The sequence below is a fragment of the Strix aluco genome, chromosome 6 (genome assembly GCF_031877795.1).
Source record: "Strix aluco isolate bStrAlu1 chromosome 6, bStrAlu1.hap1, whole genome shotgun sequence".
NCBI classification, from domain to species: Eukaryota; Metazoa; Chordata; class Aves; order Strigiformes; family Strigidae; genus Strix; species Strix aluco.
The window spans coordinates 23,618,870-23,641,110 of NC_133936.1; the positions used below are offsets into that span (position 1 = coordinate 23,618,870).

General features: G+C 36.7%; 1 protein-coding gene across 1 annotated transcript in view; it reads right to left on the reverse strand.

Moving 5' to 3' along the window:
- Positions 1-22,241, reverse strand: part of SLC25A12 (solute carrier family 25 member 12) — a 50,668-nt gene that overhangs the window by 4,922 nt on the left and 23,505 nt on the right. Inside the window, exons 7-14 of the mRNA XM_074829108.1 lie at positions 21,361-21,499; positions 19,916-20,009; positions 19,201-19,285; positions 13,345-13,429; positions 12,730-12,888; positions 9,407-9,459; positions 9,143-9,223; positions 655-795 (exon numbers count right to left, since the gene is read on the reverse strand). Of these exons, the coding sequence (XP_074685209.1) occupies positions 655-795; positions 9,143-9,223; positions 9,407-9,459; positions 12,730-12,888; positions 13,345-13,429; positions 19,201-19,285; positions 19,916-20,009; positions 21,361-21,499 (837 nt within the window). The remainder of the gene's footprint in view (positions 1-654; positions 796-9,142; positions 9,224-9,406; positions 9,460-12,729; positions 12,889-13,344; positions 13,430-19,200; positions 19,286-19,915; positions 20,010-21,360; positions 21,500-22,241) is intronic.

Genomic DNA, 22,241 nt, shown 5'->3' on the forward strand with positions numbered 1-22,241 from the left:
ACTGGCAGAAGATACAGGAAGAAATACTCTTCCTTGTTTAAGAAAACTAATAGCTTCTGCTCCATTACATCTGATCTGTAATGATGGTAGTAAGTATACCTGCAGGGAAGGCATCTGTTGACTGGCATTCTGCTGAAGTACAGTACAGTATGGGCTTTTTTTTAGTGGAATTTGTTATTGACAAATCCCACCACTTAACTTCTTAAAAATCTGAATCCTACTAAACTCCACTACTGTTTCACTGCCATCAAATTATTAAGACAAAGAGAATATCCTGCTGCAAAGATAACAATAGAGATAACAGAGATTCAAAATAAATGTAAGAAAAACACACAGGGAAAGCTAAAGAAACTTTTCACAAAACCCTACCAAATGAAATGATCAGTGCTAGAAGCCAGCAGGTCTGCAATACAGGACTCCCTGTAGCTTGGCATAAAAGCCCAAAGGATAGAATGGGAAAGTATTTTTTTGTATCCCACTGCCATTAATATAGAAGTGGGTTTTCTTCAGTTTTCCACTGTGGGGCTGCCCTGCAGGAAGATATTGGTTTTAAATTCAAAAGATGTCTTTGTTTTTAACAGGTTTTGTTTCAACAATGTAAAAGTTTAGCATCAAACATAAAACGACAAAGCCACTCAAAGCAGAAATACATACCTTATAAAGACCAAGAAGGCCTAAATCTTTTATAACAGAGAGGGCACTGACTCTGGGTCCTGTAGTAATTTCTCCCGCTACCTGCAACCGAATTTTTACAATCTCCAGAGGATTAGTGAAGATGACCTGGGAAGCTCCTGCCTACAAACCCAAAGAAAAAGAAAGTAAATTGTGTTACTGGAGCATGTAGCGACAGGTTGACTTTTGCAAGGTGCTGAGTGCCTTCACTTCTCACTGCATTGGCTGATATTCTCACGTAAAAATATGAGAGATGTTTAATAAAGCACCTGTCTGGAAGTTAAAAGCCCCAAATCAGAAATCATGGGTTTGTATGAATTAAATTTTTACATTTATATGTTTATAGTTCACAGAAGTGGATTAATGCAGTTTGTCTCTGCTTTTCTCCTTGACTTCACTTTCTAGAAGTCATGGCTGTGTTTAAAAGTCTATCAGACATTACACAAAATACTAAATTAAAATAATTATTAGACTTGTGCTACTAGAGCATCAAACACATACAAAGAAGACCTTGTGTTTATTCAATAATAATCCATCACCAATGTGTAGACATGTTATTTGCATTTAGTGGTGATGTTGTTTAAAAGGTAAATTTGCATTTAATGGTGTAATTTAAATTATTAGAAAAGGTGTTCTGTAGTTTTGTAGCAGCCTTTAATTGTCCTAAGTGGAAACAAAATATAAAATTTAAATACAAAGAGTGACATTTCAAAATATGGTATTAGATAGAAAGAGGAGTCATATCTTTCTGTGAGCTGAGCATGACAGATACTACATGCAGGAAATACTCTGTTAGCAGTGCTGAAGGACTATCTGCAAACTTCCTAGCAACAGTGTTACAGAGCTGCTTCAGATTCTGCACTTTAACCAAAGACTTTCAAAGAACTATGTTTCAGATTTGACAGAGATTCAGTCTGACAGTTCAGTTTCAGAAGCATGTGAACCTATTTAAACTGACATGTTTAGATTTCTCCCTGGTTTGCTGTAGGTACTACCATTCACTTCTAGAGAAGTGTGTGGTTCATCACAAAACAGCTAAATTTTACTGAGCTTTCTTTTACCCCCTTTTCCCAAGCCACCTTTTTTCATTTAAAAATTAAAACCACTTCCTTAAAATTTATGGCATGTAACCACTTGAATACAGCCAACTTTAAAAAGCATTTATTCCACAATCTAAAAGCTCCTCTTAATCCTGATCTATTCCTCCAACCCATCAAATTTTAGTAAGGGAAAAAGATGCAGAACATCTGCAATTAAAGCTTTTTTCCACTTCTAAATTGCCCAGGAAGCAAACTCTCTTTGTGATGCTGGGGGGGTGTGTGTGTGTGAAGTGAAATCAATAGTCTGCTACAGCACCTCCTGGACACCATGCATGGTGTGCTCTGCCAAATGATTCAGCACTAAGGAATGCTAATCCTTTCTGCCTATAGCATGATCTTCCTCTCTCCAGCAGCAGGCAGAACAAATTTGAGATTAGTCCCAAAGCATGTCTTAGACTTGAGACGAAAGAGCATTGCAAACTTCAACAGCTCTTACTGAGAGGGACCAAGCACTTGGGTAGTATCTATGGGATGGGGGGCATGAAGCACCAAAATCTTCACTGACCAAGCAACCAACACTTCACTGAACCTTCACTGAGCACACTGCCATCCTTTTATTGCAAGCCCCATTTATTACTTCACTCAATATTGACATTTAAAATCATCACTGTTGGCTTTACTAAAACATCTTGGCCCAAACAGTGGGAGATCAACCCCTACTTTTGATTAATTATCTCCACTGTAGTAGTTACTGTCTTTAACACTTCCCACTCAAATAATCAGTCTAGGTTGTTAATCTTTGTTTTATTCCCTCACTTCTTCACCTCTCTGAAAGAAAATCAAAGCCTACATTTTTGTGGCCATTTGTTGCAACCATCACAAAGATCACTAGAACTCCCAGACCAGCCAAACTGATCCCATCTTCCGTGTTCCTTGGACTTACTGCATTGTGTTTACTCAGTTACCTGACACCACTCATGTCCAAACCATTCTTGACACTCTCTTCTCATCTCACCTTTTCCTTCCCAGTTCATACACACCTAAGCATGCAAGATGACATGGCTGTCCTGCTAGGCAAAGTTCCAATTTATATAAAATGTATAAAATTCGCATCTGTCAAGTTCTGTTAAACAATAACCAATTTTTTTGTTCATATTGCATTAAACAGAAAATCAATTTCAAATGTTTATCATTTCCCCACATAATTTTTAAAAATAATTTTTGTAGATAAAACATTAAGCGGAATGCTCTTACTGCATAATACAATGCACCACACAAAAAATTCAAATAACTTTAAATTTAGACTCTAAGCTAGAAATTCACTCCTTCTAGACAATTACCAGCTACCTGCCTATTAAATATGCATTCTTTGTTTACATATATATGTGAAATTCCACTTTTTATTTTTAACGTTATAAATTAGCACATCCTGCAGAGCAGCCAAAATAACTCTTCCTATTTGCCTAACACCCACCATAGAAACACAAATAGGCCAATTTGTAAACATTTCTGTTTTCTACCCTGAATTCAATCTTCCTCCAATTAACATTCTCCTCTCCTAGGTGCACAACTGCCTACCTTTCTGTTAAAATCAGCAACAGCCCTCTTCTGATACAGAAATGAGAAGACTCTAAACAACACATTTTAATAACTTAGTAGCAATACTAATTATATATACAATGTTACCAATTGTATTATAGTTAATACAGAATTATATATTATGGCAATATTAATATTAAAATATGACTTGATGATAGGGTTATCAAGCAAAATAAAATATAAGAAAAACCCTAACATATGCTTATATTATCAGTAGAAAACCATTTGAAAAGCTCTTTCATTACATTAACACTTTGAACATTGAGTATTTAGAGTGTAGACAAACTTCTCAACAGGCAGCTTTCTCAAAAAGAGCTGTAGCTGTCGAGATACCCAGTTAAATACTCCATATTAGCAATATGTACTTCTGTGCAAGTCTTGACTTTTTATACTGTTATACCTGGAGCTAGGCAAACTTTTCTGCACAGCAGTGATCTAGTTCACATGAAGAGGAGCACTGAATTCACTGGCGTTGCATGAGTATGTTAGGTCCTTAGACATGTCACAAGTACATATAAGACCAGCATTGACTTTAATACAGAACATGTAACACAAGTAAACTCACATTTTCATTGCATATTTTTTTAAAAATGAATGCAAGAGTTGCTTTTTGTTTGCTTGGGTTTTTTTCAAGTAAATGGTTGCCTATCTATCTGAGGAAGAACGTGTGAAGCCGAGAAGAGTGGGGAGCAGAGGGAAAGCACTCCCCAGAAGAGGGTGTAGAAGAGAATGACACAAAGGATCTTAAAAAAAAAAAAGAACTGGCAGTGTGCAGGGTTGCAATACAAATCTCCATGCTTCTGTGCAAGTCATTGGCAATCATCATCATTCTTTTCCAAAATATCTTACTTCAGCTGTCAGCTATGCATGCTAAATACACGTGCACATGGATACTATACACACAGAAGTATATATTGCAGTCCTTGAATTTCTTTTGGAGAAGGTGTGCTAAATCTAGATTTCCCCCCAAAAACCTCCTTTCACACATAAATTACAACAGACACTTTAAAAAAGGTTGACAAATTTGTTTCTGAATGGAGGTTATTCATACACATCAAAAATACCAGTAATAAAAGCTTCTACTTAACCTTAATGTCATGTAAAATAACTCTACAAGGAGCAAATAAAGGAACTAAATCTGACAGCAAAGGTTATGAGAGAAAAGATGTAGTTTGAGATCCCACAGCAAACGCCCCATGACATGCCAAAGGCTGAAGGAAATACACAAATGACCCTGCAACATGAGACCTCTTGCCCTTTCCAATTCCACCCGAGAGGCATATGCTACAAAGGGGGAGAGGCCTATTTCAAGCCCTTCCTTCCTTCCTTCCTTTTTGAAGCCACCATATCCTGGACCACAACTATGTCCCATACAAGCAGCTAAATTAAGATGTTCTTAAAACAGTCTAGTTTAAAAACATCAAAAGAACTTGAAATTCTTTCTCAAGGCAAAGCTGTCATTGTTCATGCACCTACAGTAAGTTTACTCTTTTACTAAAGAATAAATTTCTCCCTAACTTTAAATGTCTACAGCTGAGATCAAGATAAAGCAGTAAAGTTTAATTCTGCTTCTAACTTTATCTGTTTAAAGTATATGAAAAGAAGTAGAGTATCTTCAAGATTTTGAAGGAAAAGTACTGACAGTTATAATTCTATATTTTTGTGTTTGTTAAATAAAAACAGTAAAATTTTAAATTATTTTTTAAAAAAAAATATTTGACATATTCCTATTTGCCTGATAAGCCTACAGACATGTTTGTGTGCATGTTTAAATAAATGTGAAAATTATTTTTACAAATACAGCAAAATATTTAGACTAAATGTTACATTTGTTGTTTAAATATATGAGTTTTTAAATCAGTGGTAAATTTGGACTCCTATGTGTATGTATGCACAAACACCCACTCCCCCACCCCCCCACCCCCCCTGTAATCATCAACAGATGCATTGCCTACACCTCCAAGAAGGGTTCTTAGACCCTTTCTGTCTGGCACCCCACATCCTCTTCCTCCCTGCAGCACGAATCAGAAACACCTTTCTGATGAAACAGGATTCATTCACTCAAAATGCTAAGCACCAAGCACACTGCATCGGTGGGAAGAATCCATTTTTTCCCTGTGTAACTCATAGGAATTACAGCTTAAAATCACAGCATCTTTGTCTCCTGCAACAGTAGTTATGAATCATTTACACAGCATTAGATGTCTACTTCAACATCACTTCCCAACTGAGGATGAACAGTTGCCCTACAGCACCTTGCCCTTCACCATGTACTCACATGCGTCATGCGTGTAAGTCCCTTTGAGAAGCACTGTCCGTATCAGGTATGCGCGCTCTGCTTCCCCAGCTGCTGTCGGGATACAGGAAAGCATTGTCGAAGCCTCACTCAGTCCCCCTGCAACTCAAAGCTAATGGTAGCTGAAAACTCCAAAGGCAGGAATGCAGGCTAATCACTGAATTACAATGAAATGTAATTCAATTAATTACAGTAACAGTAGGGAAAGAAATTGTTTGCTCTGAACATGCGTAAGTGCGGATAGTGCTGCTGATGATTAACGAACCAGCGTACTCTTGGGAAGGTAGGCAGATGGGATATCAGTTTCATCCATCAGGGACCAGAGCCCTTTCACTGACAGGTATGACCTGACCGCTGTAACTGAGCTGCCCCACGTAGCTGTTCTGCAGATTTCAAATACAGCTACAGCTTGGGAGCAGCTGGGAATATTTGGGTTCTGACAGAGCAGACCCTACCCTTCCCAATGACATTTACATTGCCCAGCGGCTAGCAGGTAGGTTTCAAGGAGCACAGGGCACGGGCTGCCTGCGGGAGGTCCCTGCCCTGCAGTAAGGAAGGAAAGACAACAGACAGGCAGCTGACCATATAAACAGGCCACTGCATGGGCAGATGTCTTTGTTAATGGCTATGAGAATTAAGACATTTCCTCTTCCTGGGAACGGAAGTTTATTCCATAACCTTACAGGAGCTGAGAATAACTGGAGCCTGAGAAGTAAGATTTTGGCCAAAGAGATCCAGTCTCTTGCAGTTACTGTTTCTGAAGGAGGCACATGCCTGTGGGTAGCCCTTTTGCTGGATGGTATAGCACTTCCTGCAGACACTCCAGAGCTGAGGATACTGAACAGCCCACACAGGTTCTCTTGAATCACTCTGTCTTAATGTCAAAGGTTTCACCTGTCCTCATGTGTGGGTCTTAGAAGACTGTAACACCATATGTAGGCTTTGACATGGCACTGCCACCCAGAGAGGAGAATTTGCTAGGTCTGCTGGAGCCCTTCCCAAGCTGCCTCCACTTCCTCACAAGAATTTTTTTTGTTCCTGGTTGAGGACTGTGGCATGCACAATGTGCTTTTGTACAGCTCACGAGGGTGGGCCTTCAAAGGTCAGGAAGGCCTCTGGTGGAAATGCTACAGAATGACTGAAAATATGGCTTGCTCATCTTGCTCATCCACTACCAGTTCCATATCAGAAATGATGAAAAAGTGCATTATTCCTGTTAATCAGGAGGTTCAACACTAAACACAGGCAAGTGATGGTCAGGGATAGTAATAAGTACATCTCTGAGAACTACACGCAGGCATAATGCTGTTTCTTCTGATGTTACAAGGTGAAAAGCATGTTTTGAATTTAGCCTGTATTTATAGAGTACTATTAGCAAAATACTTAAGTGTCAAACAACAAAGAAAAGTCACAAAAAAACAAGTTACCCAAATCCAGATGTCAAAAATAATTTTGGCATATATAAAACCAAGAGTCCCACAGTAACCCATTGTTTTGTTATGAACAGAGAGCAAAGGAATAGAATAAAGGAAAAACGAAGAAGATAGCATCACCCAAACAGAAAGTCTTGCATGCCCTTACACACAGAAATCGACTAAGCTTACTTGTACTTCCTCAGATTAACTGTTGGTTATGTCTCATAGTATTTTGTAAAAAAAAAGTATACAAGGAACACCAGAAGTGCGAAGATCAACACTATTTCTAAGCAAGTTAACAAAGAAAAGAGCTGTCACAATGAAGATGAGAAGGATTGAGGATGAGAAAGACTAATGTATCAACTTGCTACTGCTTTAGTCAACTGATACTTTCAGACTTTTAGAATAAACTTTATAGGCTTGCTAATAAAGATTCTGGTATTAGGAAGAAGTGAAATTGCTAAAATGGAACTAAGCAGCAATACAGACAGAAAAGTCAGATGATCCAGAGGAGGCTACAAAGAAATTAACATTCCTGAGGCTGCTAAAGTGTGGCCAACTCCTCTCCTACAAAAGCCAACTTTATTTAAAATTCTCCCAAACTGAGTGAGATAAGTATTACCTTGAGAAAGGAGATGAGAGTATCAGCTAAGACAGTCAGCTAAAAGAAAAGGTTGTGTTTGGACAGATTATCATCTGCTCATCTTCACAGAAACATCAACATTTCTGAAAACTTATCTGAAACTCAGATTTCTCCCCAATTTTTGCATGTTCACTATAGTAAGACAATAAAGTTATTTTGAAAAAGGAGTACCTACCAGGAAATGGAGAAGCCTCTAATGTAGATTGAATTTATTATTATACATTTCAGTACAAAAGAATGTAAAACAATAAAACTTATTATCAGATGTCTGATTTTAATTATGAATTTAACCACAGAGAAAAACACTAATGTATTATATTCACTTCTGTTATAAATGACCTGTATATGCTTTCTGTGTTACTGAGCTTTCCAGAAAAAGGTTAGTCTTTTGCTAGCTATACATCACAGCTGCTTTCTCACATTTCTCAGAAAATAAACTTTGTACACTGACAGGTGAAGACTCAAGCATGTACCAGGCTGCCAAATTCAATCAGGCAGAACTATAAGCAGCCTCCCTTCAGGGCTGCTTCTTTGAATTAAAAGTTTGCAGAGGTCAACAACCTCTCTGCCCCAGGTTTTGTTGTAAGCTGAGGAGGTTTTATACCAGCCTGTCAGCCTACTCAACTGGAAGTTATTAGTGTTCTCCACTACAAAAGAAACCTAACTCAAGTCTTAAACATTTTATAGGGTTAACAACCATTGGGGAATCCCACAAATGAAATTAGCCAATGTGCAAAATAACAACAAAAAAAAAATCTATCATCAATATCAATTCAAACAACTTACAGATTGCTAAGAGATCCACAGCCCTCAATCTCAACAAAACGCAATTTGGTTTTGAACTGTATTTAGATGATGGATGTAGATAGTGTCTGGAGTAATGCAGCTACATTTTATACGAAGTCATTTAAACAGAAAATTCACTCGTATCTATTACCTGAATTATAAGACTACACCATTCAGTTTTCCCACATTTTCACAAACAGAAAACTTACACATATAGCAAAGTTGAAGAGTGTATTTCTTTTCCTTCTTAAAATCTTGAGCAAGAAATAGATTTGCTAAACTGTTCTAGCTCCCCACCTCCACCAAAGGAAACTCAAACATGATCTCTATAATCCATTCTCAAGGTCTACCTCTAGCTTTCCAAAGCAACCATGAACACCGACCCAAGAAAAAGGATGGAAAGGGAGAAAAGGCACCCTCTCTTTAGCCTTTCATAATTAAAACCACTGCCGAAACTGAAAGTTAGAAACTCGGCAAAAGAAGTCGTTCATGCACATAAATCCAATGGAACTCAACTCAGAAGTATGCAAAGCTTTTCAAACACAAAAAGTACTCTTTTTAGTACTTGTGAGTGGGAGAAAAAAGAATAGTTCTGTTCAAATTGACAAACTACACCCATTAACTGTCATTCCAACTATACTGCACATGACTGAGAATCAATTTTTCTGAGCAATACAGGAAGGATACTTACACAGCCTCCAGCAAGGATCTCTGCAGGGAGTGGAATGGAACCATCTTTCTTAGTAAATTTGTCTCTGACAAAGTCATTAACCTAATAAAGATACAATACATTACACATAATTTTATTTTTCCTACTTATTAACATATATCAAGTACATCTGTAACATATATTAGAGTGCTTGTAAGTGGTCATCTTTCACACATTTTAGGAAATAAATCCTGCGTATGTTAACAAACAAAAGGATGCCAGGAAAAACAAAAAAAAGATACGTACAGTTAGCTTAATAGCCTTTTCTGGAGCAACACCTATCAGCTGTGGTAACAAGCCTATAGAAACAAAGACATCATAAGGCAACATTATCTTCCTAATACAGAAACTAGTATTTTATAAGAGCTCTACAGAAATGCCTTTCTGCACATGGGATAGATATCCTTTGAGGTGGATGGCATTTAAGTATGTGATGCTGCTAGAGCACTGTATATTCATACCAATACAATTTTGTATTAAGATTTCTGTTGAAAATGGTAGTGAACAGGATGACCAGATCTGCCTTCCACAACCAAGTCAAGCTTGATGCTGTTGCTGTACAGAAGGAAAAAAAGGGTAAGGACTGAACATATACCTTGGAGATATCTACTGCATAAGAGTTCATTTGACTTTAAGACCATTAATACCATATTCCCATAAAGCTTGCAATTACTTTTTAAAATAGGAGAGTAATTGTGACCTATACACATGACCATGATAATTTATCAACTCACTTCTACCTGACTCACTAATGTGAGTTTTCTAAAGGCTCCAGTCAACTAAGGATATAAAGGATTTTCTCTTGTTCAGTCCAACATGGTAGCATGAACTTCTTTAAACACCATTACTATTGAGGATTTTTTATCTCACCAAGAGGAAGCATTAGTGGACAGAAACTGATTTTGGAAAGGTCCTTCCTCCTGGAAAACAGCTACGATCAAAATGAACTGCCATTTGACAAAAGCACATACAGTTTTCTAGGAACTAATAGGTTTAAGAAAAAAATCAGTAGATGGCAGTCTTAACTTCCTAACATACAAGATTGTAACAGTTATCTGTTATTTTTAAATCCATTTTCTCCACAGTCATTTTGGCGTATGTATAGATTATAAGATATAAAAGGTTTATTCTTATTAGAAGTCTTCATTTCCTATTGTTATTCCATGGTTAGGGAATATCAGTTTATCAAAAGTGTTTGCCAGTTAACTAACAAAAAATCCCATGATATCAAATATCAGATAACAGCAACAAAACTGTATCGATACAGTTTTCCACTATCTGTTAAGTAAAAGAATAATGGCTAAAAATTCATTAAAAATGTTCAAAATTACCAGAAGTACTCAGACTGCAGAATTTTTACATTACTTCCTTAAAAGAAAGCTTAGAGCAAACGCACCTAAATAGAAAGTGCAGCAGTTAATATATGCAGTGTAGTGCTTTCTTCCAACACAGTACTTTCTGTGCGATTTACAGACTTACTATGCTGAGGAAAGGTAGTTATTAAATACAAAGAAAGGCTGACAATAACAAAAAGAAATGCTGCCCTCCCAGCCTGAATCTCTGATCTTCCATGAAAAGAAAATCCAGCACTGCAGTGCCTACACTTTAAAAACCCAAAACTACCAGACAAAACACCACAAGACAATCCCCCCACTCTCGTTTATGCAGCTAAACTCACTGGGCACACACATTTGGTGAGAACCTGGGACTGTGCATGGTCTATTGAGGGACCTTAGAAGATACTTCGTTAGTTCTGAAGTTGGATGCCAGCATTCAAAAGTCTCCTAATTTTCTTGACCAAAAATCATATGTTTTTATTTAAAAATATGAACTTTCCAGTTCTACTTTTTAAACTGCAGTAAATTATTACATTGTACCTTTATATTACAATACAGTTAGGATAATCCAGCTCAGGAATATAAGAACCCAGTAATAGACCCACAGACAACTCCATAAATGTTTCTGTTGTTCAGTCTAATACACTTCCACAAAGCATCTAACTCCGTGAGTCCAAGATCTTAGTAAAATGCTGACCATTAACTGTAACATTTTCAAAACAACTACATGAATTTATGCTAAACAATCTTAAAGACAATTATTAAACAGACTATTAAAAAGTTTAACAAACTGACATTCTTTCAAACAAGAACATTTTTTCTCAAGTGTAATTCATTGCTTTTAACTCATAGATGGAATCATCCTTGATTTCAAAGTGTTTGAGAAAGGTTAGTAAACAAAAATAAAAATAACAAATGATTATTTTTAGAAGCTGCTATGCAATACCATGTGGCTGGGGAGAGGGCAGGAAGAGAAAGAAAACAGTACTCTAGAACAGCACTATAGAAATAGTCTCAGAAATGTAATTCAAGGACTATTTGCTTTTGTGAAAGATTCAGCAACAAAAAGGAAAACAATTTACCAGTAAGGCACAATTTACAGAGGTTACAGCTATTTCATTAACATTTCCACTGACATACTCCTCCCTCTACTCATCTGCATAGCAAAATCCTGCACAAAAAACTCTTTAGACAGAATCCACAGATTCTCACATGAAAAAACTTCTCAGACACTGTCCTTAAAGGACACCGTCATGTCTTCATTGACAGAACACATTGCAAAGCAGAAAAAAATGCTGTGATCATCACAGAGTTAAGTGACTTTGCTCCCACTAAAAAAAAAAGTGTGCCAATTAATAAATAAACACCTTACTGATCCTTATGAAAATTGTGCACTTCGTTAAGTTACGTGAAATGACCATTAAAAATAGAGAATTGAACTAAATATCAATTTCAGAGGACTGGCTAGCATGAACCCTCTATGTAAATCTCTGCTGATGTGATAAAAACCCTTTCACAATCTTCTCCTAAACTAATACAAGATACAGGATAGCTTTCAGTCTAACTGATAAAGCTGATAAAAAGTTGCTTTGAATTCTTAACCTGTATTTTAGAGGAGGTTTTTTTCTTTTTATAAATTACAACTTTTATGAGTTCCACTGTTGATATTTTAAAGTAAAATAGAGCAACATAATACAACAGCAGGATGCAATTACTTGTTCACAGGATAAAATCATAAAACAAGTCCCACTACCTGCAAAAGTATGAGGCGTAAGATCTGGCATCCAGTTTAACAGGTATATTTCAAAATAACTGTCTTTTGTCTCTTAATAAAAAATATTTGCACTAAAATAGATCTTTATTCCTCAGATGCTAATCTGCTCCTGATGTTTGCCACCAGCCAAAATTTACAATCCTCAATTTGTGAGATAACAATGATGTCCACAACACTCGCACCATAGCAATTAGGACTTTAAACAACCTAAGCAGCAAGGAACAAATCAGTAACAACAAAAAAATGCCCAGTTTTTTCCCAGCAATTGTTTGCGATGAGCAGTGTTCAAGGGAAAGTAAATATTGAGCTCTATGAAACAGAAGCAAAATTGTATATGATATCAAGTTTCCTGGTTTTCCCATAAGAAACTAGCTGTTGAGGTATTAAAAAAAAAAAAAAAAAACAACAAAAAAACCAACAGAAAATCCCCGACTTTTTTTTTTTTTTTATTCACTTACCTCTGTATAGACCAAAAAAGCCTTCAAAACGCAAAACCTTTTTGAAGCAGTCAAAGCTGTTTTTATACATCAACTCTCCTACAACTGAACCAGAGGAGCGCTGATTCTGCATACGAGTTTTCACCAGGTCTATGGGATATACTGCAGTAGCACCAACAGCTGTAAGGAAGCATTTAGAATATTATTTCTGCAACATCATTGTTGGTGTAGTATATAATGATGATTTCCTATATAACGATGATTTCCTACAACATTTATTTAAATACAAGGAATATATAAGCTGGTAAGATCTCTGGTATGCTGGAAGTAAGAAAGGACAATACTGAAAGTCTAGAAAAAAGTCTCAAGCAGAATAGATTACACTATTACATAAAACAAGGTGTGTAGAACAAAGACAACCAATCTGAATTACCAGTAAGGAAATTCATTACTGGAGTAGTTTCAGAGGACTGTGGAGGGATACTAAAACAGAAGTGATAAAGCAAGGAAGGGAAGGGCACAACCAATTCTTCACGTGTCTAACCAAGAAATGCACATTAGATGACACCAAGTAGCCTGACAAGACAGTGTTAAACTAACGCAAGCTTGAAAACAGAAACCAGAAATATTACTCACCTCCAGCAATTGAGCCCAAAGTGAACCTGTAAGCTGACTCAGCTACCTGGAGCCAGATAGGCCTGCCTAACCCTCCAAAAGATTGCTGTGTGAGGAAAAGAAAAGGAAAAAGAAAAAAAAAGCTTGAAAATCTGCATGGGAAAACAAAGATACCTGTGAATTGGCTTTTATAACATTACAGAAAGAATCTGATAAAAATCCGTAGCTTTTAAGGAGGAAAAAAAGAAATTACTATATAACTTCCATTACACCTAATGAATGAAGCACATTTTTCAAATACTCCTTTCAGAAAATATTCTTCCTTACACATTCCTAGTATAACTGAAACAGCTATGGTCAAGAAAAAGTAGACAGAAACTCAAACCAACTTTGCTACTTTCCATTAATGTTGCCTTTGAATTTGTAAGGCATGGAACTTCCTTTTGGCTCAAATAAAATTCAGTATCTCAAAAGGAATTCAGTATCTCACAGACAACATCTATCAGCACGGGATATATTTTAAGATTACATATACATTAATACATTGCATAAACATGGCATTTCATGTCTTCAAGAGAAGCAAAAATTCAATTAGCCCCCAAAGTATTCTCCACAATACTTTTTTAGGCAGTTGATAATTTACAGATACAATGATGATCTCACTCCCTTCAATCACATATACTACTATAATGTATTAGCGTTCTAATGTGCAAAAACCTGCCTTTATTGCATAATGTTACAATATATGTACACAATGTAGGACAAAAATCTGTAAGATTAAGATGGGATTATTACCTGTAAAAAAACATGAATTCTATTTTATACAGTTTTTCCACAGAAGAAAAAGATACAGCTACCACCATTGCCTCCCACATGACATTTTTCTCCCCCACCAATATAGCTTAACAGAGAAGAACAGAGAAATTCTAGGTAGCAGCAAAATTGTAAACTGCACGTGTGGACCAGCATAAAAAAGCATAAATCAAATGTATTGCCTTTACAAGCAAACAGAAGCAATAAATCTGAAGAATGTTCTCACTATTCTCAAAACACTAAATTTTTCTATCTAAAAAAAAAAAAAAAAAATCACAATAAAACCAAAATAACCACAAAAATAAATTCTAAAATACAGATATATTTCTTTTGATTCATGTAAATAAAAGACACATGCAATAATAATACCCCAAAAAGGTTTAGAAGCAGGACTAGTTCTTTATTCCAGAAAAATTTTCTCCTAGTTTAGCACACCTGCTTCCTTTGAGCTTTTTTAAGGTTATTCTTTTTCTTCTAAGCTCCACACAGTTCTCATCAAAATCCAATCATTACATTCAGACATTAATCTTAATGAATACACCACTGGATGTTAAAAATCAAATTCTTTCTGAAGGAAATGTCACTTTTATATTATTAAATAAGTGTTCATAAAGTTTGCAGTTTACTTGTATGTTCAGATGGATATGTAAATGAATGTAATTAATGCTATAGCTTTCAAATCATGAATATTTATAAACAGAAAATTACTCTATCTGTCATCCCCATAGGATATTCAGCTGCTAGGCTTTAAGAAATTCTTACACAATGAAAAAATTGACAACAAAGTAAACATAGTTGAAAGCAGGCTAATTTCCATTTCCAGCAAATCTACACAGAGTGAGTTTATGTAAAAATTTAGATTTTTCCTTTAAGAAGGAATTTTAAAATCATATAAAAGTGATTACAGGCTTGTTTTCTTTTTCAGGAACAGCTGGACCTCACTGGGATGATATTCTCTCTTCCACGAAGGGATATCTTTCATTTTGTCAATACAGTTAAATAATGTAATATAAGGTTCACTTAGGATAAGGTCTAGTAAAAGACTGTTCCTTGTAAACCAAAGAAAATGAAATTACTTTGCTTTCTGCTGTCCTCTCTTAACAGAGAATGTAGAATAGGATGAAAAGATAATGTATTACTCCAAGAGTGTGAAAAGAATATATTCTGTTCTAGTGATGAGTGAAACTTTTATCAGTGAGCTCATTTTATAACAGTGCCAAGCTACAAAGGTAATTCTGAAGTGTAAAATAAAGTCAGTATTTTGTCTACTCAGAAAGGTGAGTACCACAAAGACACTGATTAAAACCAAAGTTGGCAGTTAGGAATGTAATTACAAAACTTCATCAAAAATATTTCTTATTAGTCTAGATAAACACTGTATACTCATTTTTCTGCATCAATCCATTCCATCATTCTTTTCTTCAGGAACCCATAGGAAGACTGTTACCACTAAGTAGATTTTGGACACTTTCATTGGCTCAGATATGTCTAATTGTCTAAGGACAACAGAGTGGTAACCTTAAGAACAGACCAGATACTGCATTTCAGATCAATTTGTTTGAAAGAGAGCTGAATTATTATATCCATCTGTAATAACAGTAACCAAAATACACTCAAAAAGTGCCATATATGGAAGACTTGCTATATTCCATACAGGACAATTTTTCAACCATAGCAGTTGAACTAATTCAAGATTTTCCTGTCACTGGTACATATCCTAGATTTTGTAGTGGATATAACTGCTTAAAGGAACCTCTTTGCAATATGCATAAAAAGTGAGCTGAGAAATAAAACGCTTTATAGACGCAAGCTTTCATTTTCAGATAGACTCCTGGGACTCCTCATCCACTGGCAAATACAGGACATTCATGTGGCAAATAAGGCATAGGTGATTTTGTCACCCTGCTGTCACTTTAGCTCAGACCACCCTACAGCAATACTACCTGTCACTGGCATCACCAGGGTATAGAATCTGAATTTCACTTTATGAGAGACAGTGTAGCTTGGAATGGCTGACAAAGGTATTGCTGCCAGCTGCATGTCCTCCTGCCCCAACAGCCCAGATGGCTGAGCTAGTTGGGAATCAGTTGCTGAATCACTGCAATTCAGGAGCGGCATTTTAACACAGCTCATCACCAGCGTCAGACTGCCATAAACGCTGAGCTGCAAGATGTGGCCGTTCAGCAGCTGATTCCTTAAGAAGCTCAGCTGTCTGCATACCAAGCGAGGTATGGGCAGCTGGGAGCAGAATCCAGCCCAAGCCAGGCTATGCCCACTTGGGAATCAGAGCCCTTGGATGTCTTGAAGGGTATCCCATAAACTCTTATACAGACTGAAAGAGAGAGAATTAGAGTTGCTTAGACACTGTAAGAAAACGGGAACCTTCAGGATGAAAGATTTGTGTATCTACTGAGTACACAAAGATGTATTTAGTCAGAACTATGGGATATGCTCATACAAGACATTAAGAATTAGATATCCTACTTCCCTTTGTATATTACAGAGGAAAAGGGGATGTGGAGATACCCTTGAAGCAAAAGGCACTGGTTCAGATGAACACTACTGTATTTCCTTGTAAAACTTACTCGAGAATGTACAGCTCTGTTTGGAATTGCAATTTCTCATGAAGTTCTAACAGTAAAAAGAAATAAAAGATTGCGCATGAGAAACTTTTAAGATCAGATCCTATTTTTTTTTGTTTTGCGTAATAAACACCAATGTGCAACCGGCCTCTGTATTTTATGATTATGCAACCATGTAATTCACCACGTATGTATGTCTGCCTTTCTGAATCTGCTGTGTAACCATTTCAAGGATTTTCTTGAGTGCATTACTATCTTTACATTATTAACAGTTGAGTTAATTCCCCCTGAATTACTCTCATGAGAGACATCACCTACAAAATGCTTCAGAAAAAGGGTCTCCCTAGAATATGAATGGAATAGAATGGAATAGAGTATTTCTATTAGCAGCACAGCAGATGCCCCATTATGTTGCAAGCTTCAATATCAGCAGTAATTCAGATTCAACCTTAGATGAAGTCATGAATTTAATTCACAATTTAACTAGCGTTAGACATAGCTGCTTGCAAAACAAAACTTCTCAGATTATATGCTGAACCAAAAATATAGGGAAGATAACCCCCCCAAAATCTAGATTCATTTTTAAGACAAACTTGAAAGCTATACTCCTGAAAGTGAGCAGTATGGTACCCAGTAACTGTAGTGTAAAGTCTAAACACAAGTTGAACACCTGCATAATGTTCGGTCCTAAATCTTCAGTTCTTACAGTTGTAAAAAGAGCCATCAAAATAAGAAAGAATTTATAGCAAAATCCTACTGCACAGACTGGGACTCTTATGCTGTACTATACATGTTTATGTTTAATAAGAAAACTATGATAAAAGCAAAGCTAGCAAACATGAATGTAAACGTCTGGTGAAATAGAGGATTAACATTCTACTCCAATCTTTTTCATCTTCTAATTCTACCCTTTTCATCAGTCCCAATAAACGTGAATGCCCCTTCTACCATCAGATAACCAACAAGTACAGCAAAATTTGACGATCTTTTTAGATAAATGGTTAAGCCAATATTTAATCCATTTTTTTAAAAAAGAACACATTTTTTTACTCATATTTTTTACTATCTGTATTGGGTTTGCATGGCAAGGTTTTGGTAGTGAGGGGGCTACAGGGGTGGCTTCTGTCAGAAACTGTTAGAAGCTTCCCCTATGTCTGATGGAGCTAATGCCAGCTGGCTCCAAATCGGACCCACTGCTGGCCAAGGCCGAGCCCATCAGTGATGGTGGTAGTACCTCTGTGATAATGTATTTAAGAAGGGGAAAAAAACCCTGTGCAACTGCAGCTGGACAGAGGAGCGAGAATCTGTGAGAGGAACAACTCTGCAGACACCAGGGTCAGTGAAGGAAGGGGAGAAGGTGCTCCAGGCACTGGAGCAGAGATTCCCCTGCAGCCCGTGGTGCAGACTATGGTGAGGCAGCTGTGCCCTGCACCCATGGAGCTCCACAGTGGAGCAGAGATCCACCTGCAGCCTGTGGAAGACCCGAGGCCAGAGCAAGTGGATGCCTGAAGGAGGCTGTGACCCCATGGGAAGCCCATGCTGGAGCAGGCTCCTGGCAGGAGCTGTGCACCCATGGAGAGAGGAACCTGTGCTGGAGCAGGACTTGTGACCCCATAGAACACCCACGCTGGAGCAGTCTGTTCCTGAAGGACTGCACCCTGTGGGAGGGACCCACGCTAGAGCCATTTGTAAAGAACTGCAGCCCGTGGGAAGCACTCACATTGGAGAAGTACATGGAGGACTATCTCCCATGGGAGGGACCCCCACGCTAGAGCAGGGGAAGAGTATGAGGAGTGCTCCCTTATGAGGAGGAAGGAGCAGCAGAGACAACGTGCGATGAACTGACAGCAACCCCCATTCCCCGTCCCCTTGCACTGCTGAGGAGAACTCGAGAGTAAAATTAAGCCCAGAAAGAAGGGAGGGTGTTTTAAGATTCCATTTTCATTTTCTCAATATCCTACTCTGATTTTGATTAGTAATAAATTAAGCTGATTTCCCCAAGTCTGTTTTGCCCATGACAGTAATTACTGAGTGATCTCCCTGCCCTTATCTTGACTCACAAGCCTTTTGTCATATTTCCTCTCCCCTGTCCAGCTGAGGAGGGGAGTGGATAGAGCAGCTTTGGTGGGCACCTAGTGTCCAGTCAGGGTCAACTCACCACACTATCTAAAAATAATTTTATAATTACAGAGTTAGATTATTTAGTGAAGTGAAAGGCCTTTTCAGGAATGAATAAATATATTCACAGTAAGGAATCCAAGTATCTATACATGCTCATATCTAAACAGGCCATCCTTCTATACCACATCTAGTATCTTGTTTAGACACATACTCAGTAGTCTGCTCCATTTCTATCCTTATAGCAACACACACAGCACGTTTCACTTGTTAGGAATCTGTTTAAAGTGTATTTTCTTCTTTTTTCATATGCAAGTACATGTAAACATTCACTTAACTTCAACAATTTTATTCTTCTACTTACCTGCCTCTGGAGTTCTGCCAAGTTGTAAGGTAACGCACCTTCAGCCAGTGGTGCTATTCTCTCAATATCTGCCAAAGTCAAGCGCCTTTACACAAGGCAGAGAAAAGCAAATTACTGTTAGATAAAACATCAAACGTATTCAGTACAGTATTCCTGGCCACACCCCACAGAATACATCCTGAGTTTAAAAAAAAACACCTGTCATATCTGAATGTACATCTAAGAAGCCTGCTACACTGCAATAAAGAATGCTTGGAGTTAGAAGGGCATTCTCTTCTTGCAGCTCGCAAGCTGAGATAAAGGCAGACTGGATTATTCAAAAGCCAGTTCTTGATTACTAGCAATAAGAGATATAATACATAAATTAAACTACATCTAGATATTCCTACCAAAGATTTTACATGTGTTAAAGACCCATGCAAAACATAATCAATACTTAAAGTTAGTAATACCAATGTACTGTAGTCTTTTGGAACTACTGTAATGTGTTTTGCTATTTTATATGTACACCTATGACAATTAATAATTGTGCTTGATATACACAATTCACTTACAAAACCCATGCATACACCAAGGTCAGTTTATATTGAATAAATTACTGTAATGAAATACAGTGGAACACAACACTTCTTAAAATTAAATTAAAATTAATAGTTTTCACACAGAAAACAGCAAAGTAATTATTGTCAAATTATAAAATTAATTATTATGTTACCCAGTAACACTGTATAAATCTGCAAGTTGGTAGAGAATATCTATTTCCAGTGGTGTAACTTGTCCAAAGTGGATTGCAGAGTGGGTAAATTCCTCTGGATTTAAAAGGGAAACAGAAATAAAGAAATTATGTTATTTGTCAAATTTCCTCTTTAAATGCTCACAAATAACTTCAATATCATAAAAATGAAATCTATCACCAAGTAGAAAAATCCATAATGCAAAGGGAAAATATATCTTTAGGAGAACATCTATCTTGAAACAGGCCTTTGCAACACAGAGCAAGTCTGATTCCACAACTCTGATTTAGGTAAGAATTCATCAAAGTCAACAAAAATCCTCTTATTAGGAAGCTTAATAAAACCACACCCACAATTTGTGTTTCTTGTTTCTGAAGTTCTGCAAAACAGAACAGAACAGAATAAGGGTCCACTATTCACAGCTTTAAGGGCAACTGACTCATCTATTGCCATCATGTTCAGATTTCTTTCCCTGCTAGCTCTGAATAACCCCAAGCTTAGGTATTCATCCAGCCAAATTACATGACATGTTCATGACATAATTGGTAAACTACAGTAATCAAGTCTGAGCAGGTAACACACAGTAGCTTTTTTCACAACACAAGCAAGGTGTATTTATGCATTTGCACCAAAAAACATTGCTAGGCAATTTGTTAGCACAATTTGGAGGATGAGGACAGGCATTTTGTGCTTTCTTTTAGGGACAAAAGGTATGCAGAGCATATGAACATAAGTCAAACAAAGAAGAAGGGGGTAAAAAAAAAAAAACGAACTTGGCATGCTTTTTAACACACATAGGCTTGGCTGGTCCTATCCACACAGGTAATAAAATCAGTGATAAAATCTGTCATAAAATGACTACAAAAGCAGTCCGCTCACACCTGTGGCAAGACTGAAATAAGGCAACCTTTCACATGCACGGGGATCAGCTATGTCCTAACAACAAAAACTTCATATAAAACCACTCAGGCAAGTAAGCACTAAGAAGTTATAAATTATTACCATTTTTCAGAAAAGATTTAATCATGGATAAAGTAACTAGAGCTAAATCAACATGGAGATTACTGGTGATGGATTTTAAAACTTAATCCATTCTATCACATTTCCTAGGTACTTTCTATCTCTAAGCAACCCTGCATCCCTTTCGAGGAGTGGTAAAATCCTCAATAATATATTGACCTGCAGTTATCCATTCAAACTAATAAGGCCAACATAGCTCCTGCCAGAATCCCAATTCTTCTCCTTAATGAGCTAGCTGAAAATCATTACTAACATGTGAGAATGAAAATCATGCTTTAAACACTTTCACAGTAGCCCTAACCTTGCATACTATTGCAGTTTCTGACTTGCTTTAACCCATATGCAACACCACATTACAAACTGGACAGAACTAAAAAATTAGTAAAATGTAGGAAATATACTTTACCTTTTGTGACTTCAACATCTTTTCTTGTACCTGCTATATTACTGTATATCTTCCTAACAAGATCCATGTTATTCAAAAGGGCATTAAATGCATTGAAATAGGAGAAGCTGACCTGATGTGAAACAGTTCCACCAGCTACCTTTAAAAATTAAATGAATGCAGTTAAGTGCCTTAAGCCCTTCTATGACATCTTATTACAAATTACAGAAACATCCATTTGGGCAAGTAAGGAAAGAAATAAAGATATCTTTCTATTCCTGTGATTTTAAGATACTTTTAATAGAAACATGAGGGGAGAATTATTAGATGGGATACTACTTTTTTGGTAGAAACTGAACATTAGGAAACGATCAGGAAATCATCATATAAGTAGATTATTATTCAGTTTATCTGATACATTAAATGTGTCACTATTTTTCTAATACTCTCTAATAGCGAAATGCATCTAAATGCTACTTTAGATAAAGGCACTAACTGACTTCTTGCATCACATACAGCAGTGACCATTTATTTCAAAGTCTAAAGTTAGTAGGTACTATGAATTTTACGGAAGACGGTATGCCTTATTAGTTAGGCAAAGCAAGATTTATAGGTAAAATAGTAAGATAAAGTTATTACTTTATATTTCATGTAACTTTAATTCTTATATACTTTTTTATACTATATACTTTTAGTTTATAATGTTTATGTCATTACTTTACCTAAAGATCTTGCCAGACTATCACAGCTGTAACCATTCTACCTCTAGAATCTACATACTAGTTTTCTAAATTCTGATCTGGAAAAGAATGTAAGAGTATATAAAATGTAAGAAGTCTCCACCTTTTGAGATCTGTCATACATTCACATATAAAAAATAGATTATTTTGTCCTAAATGAGT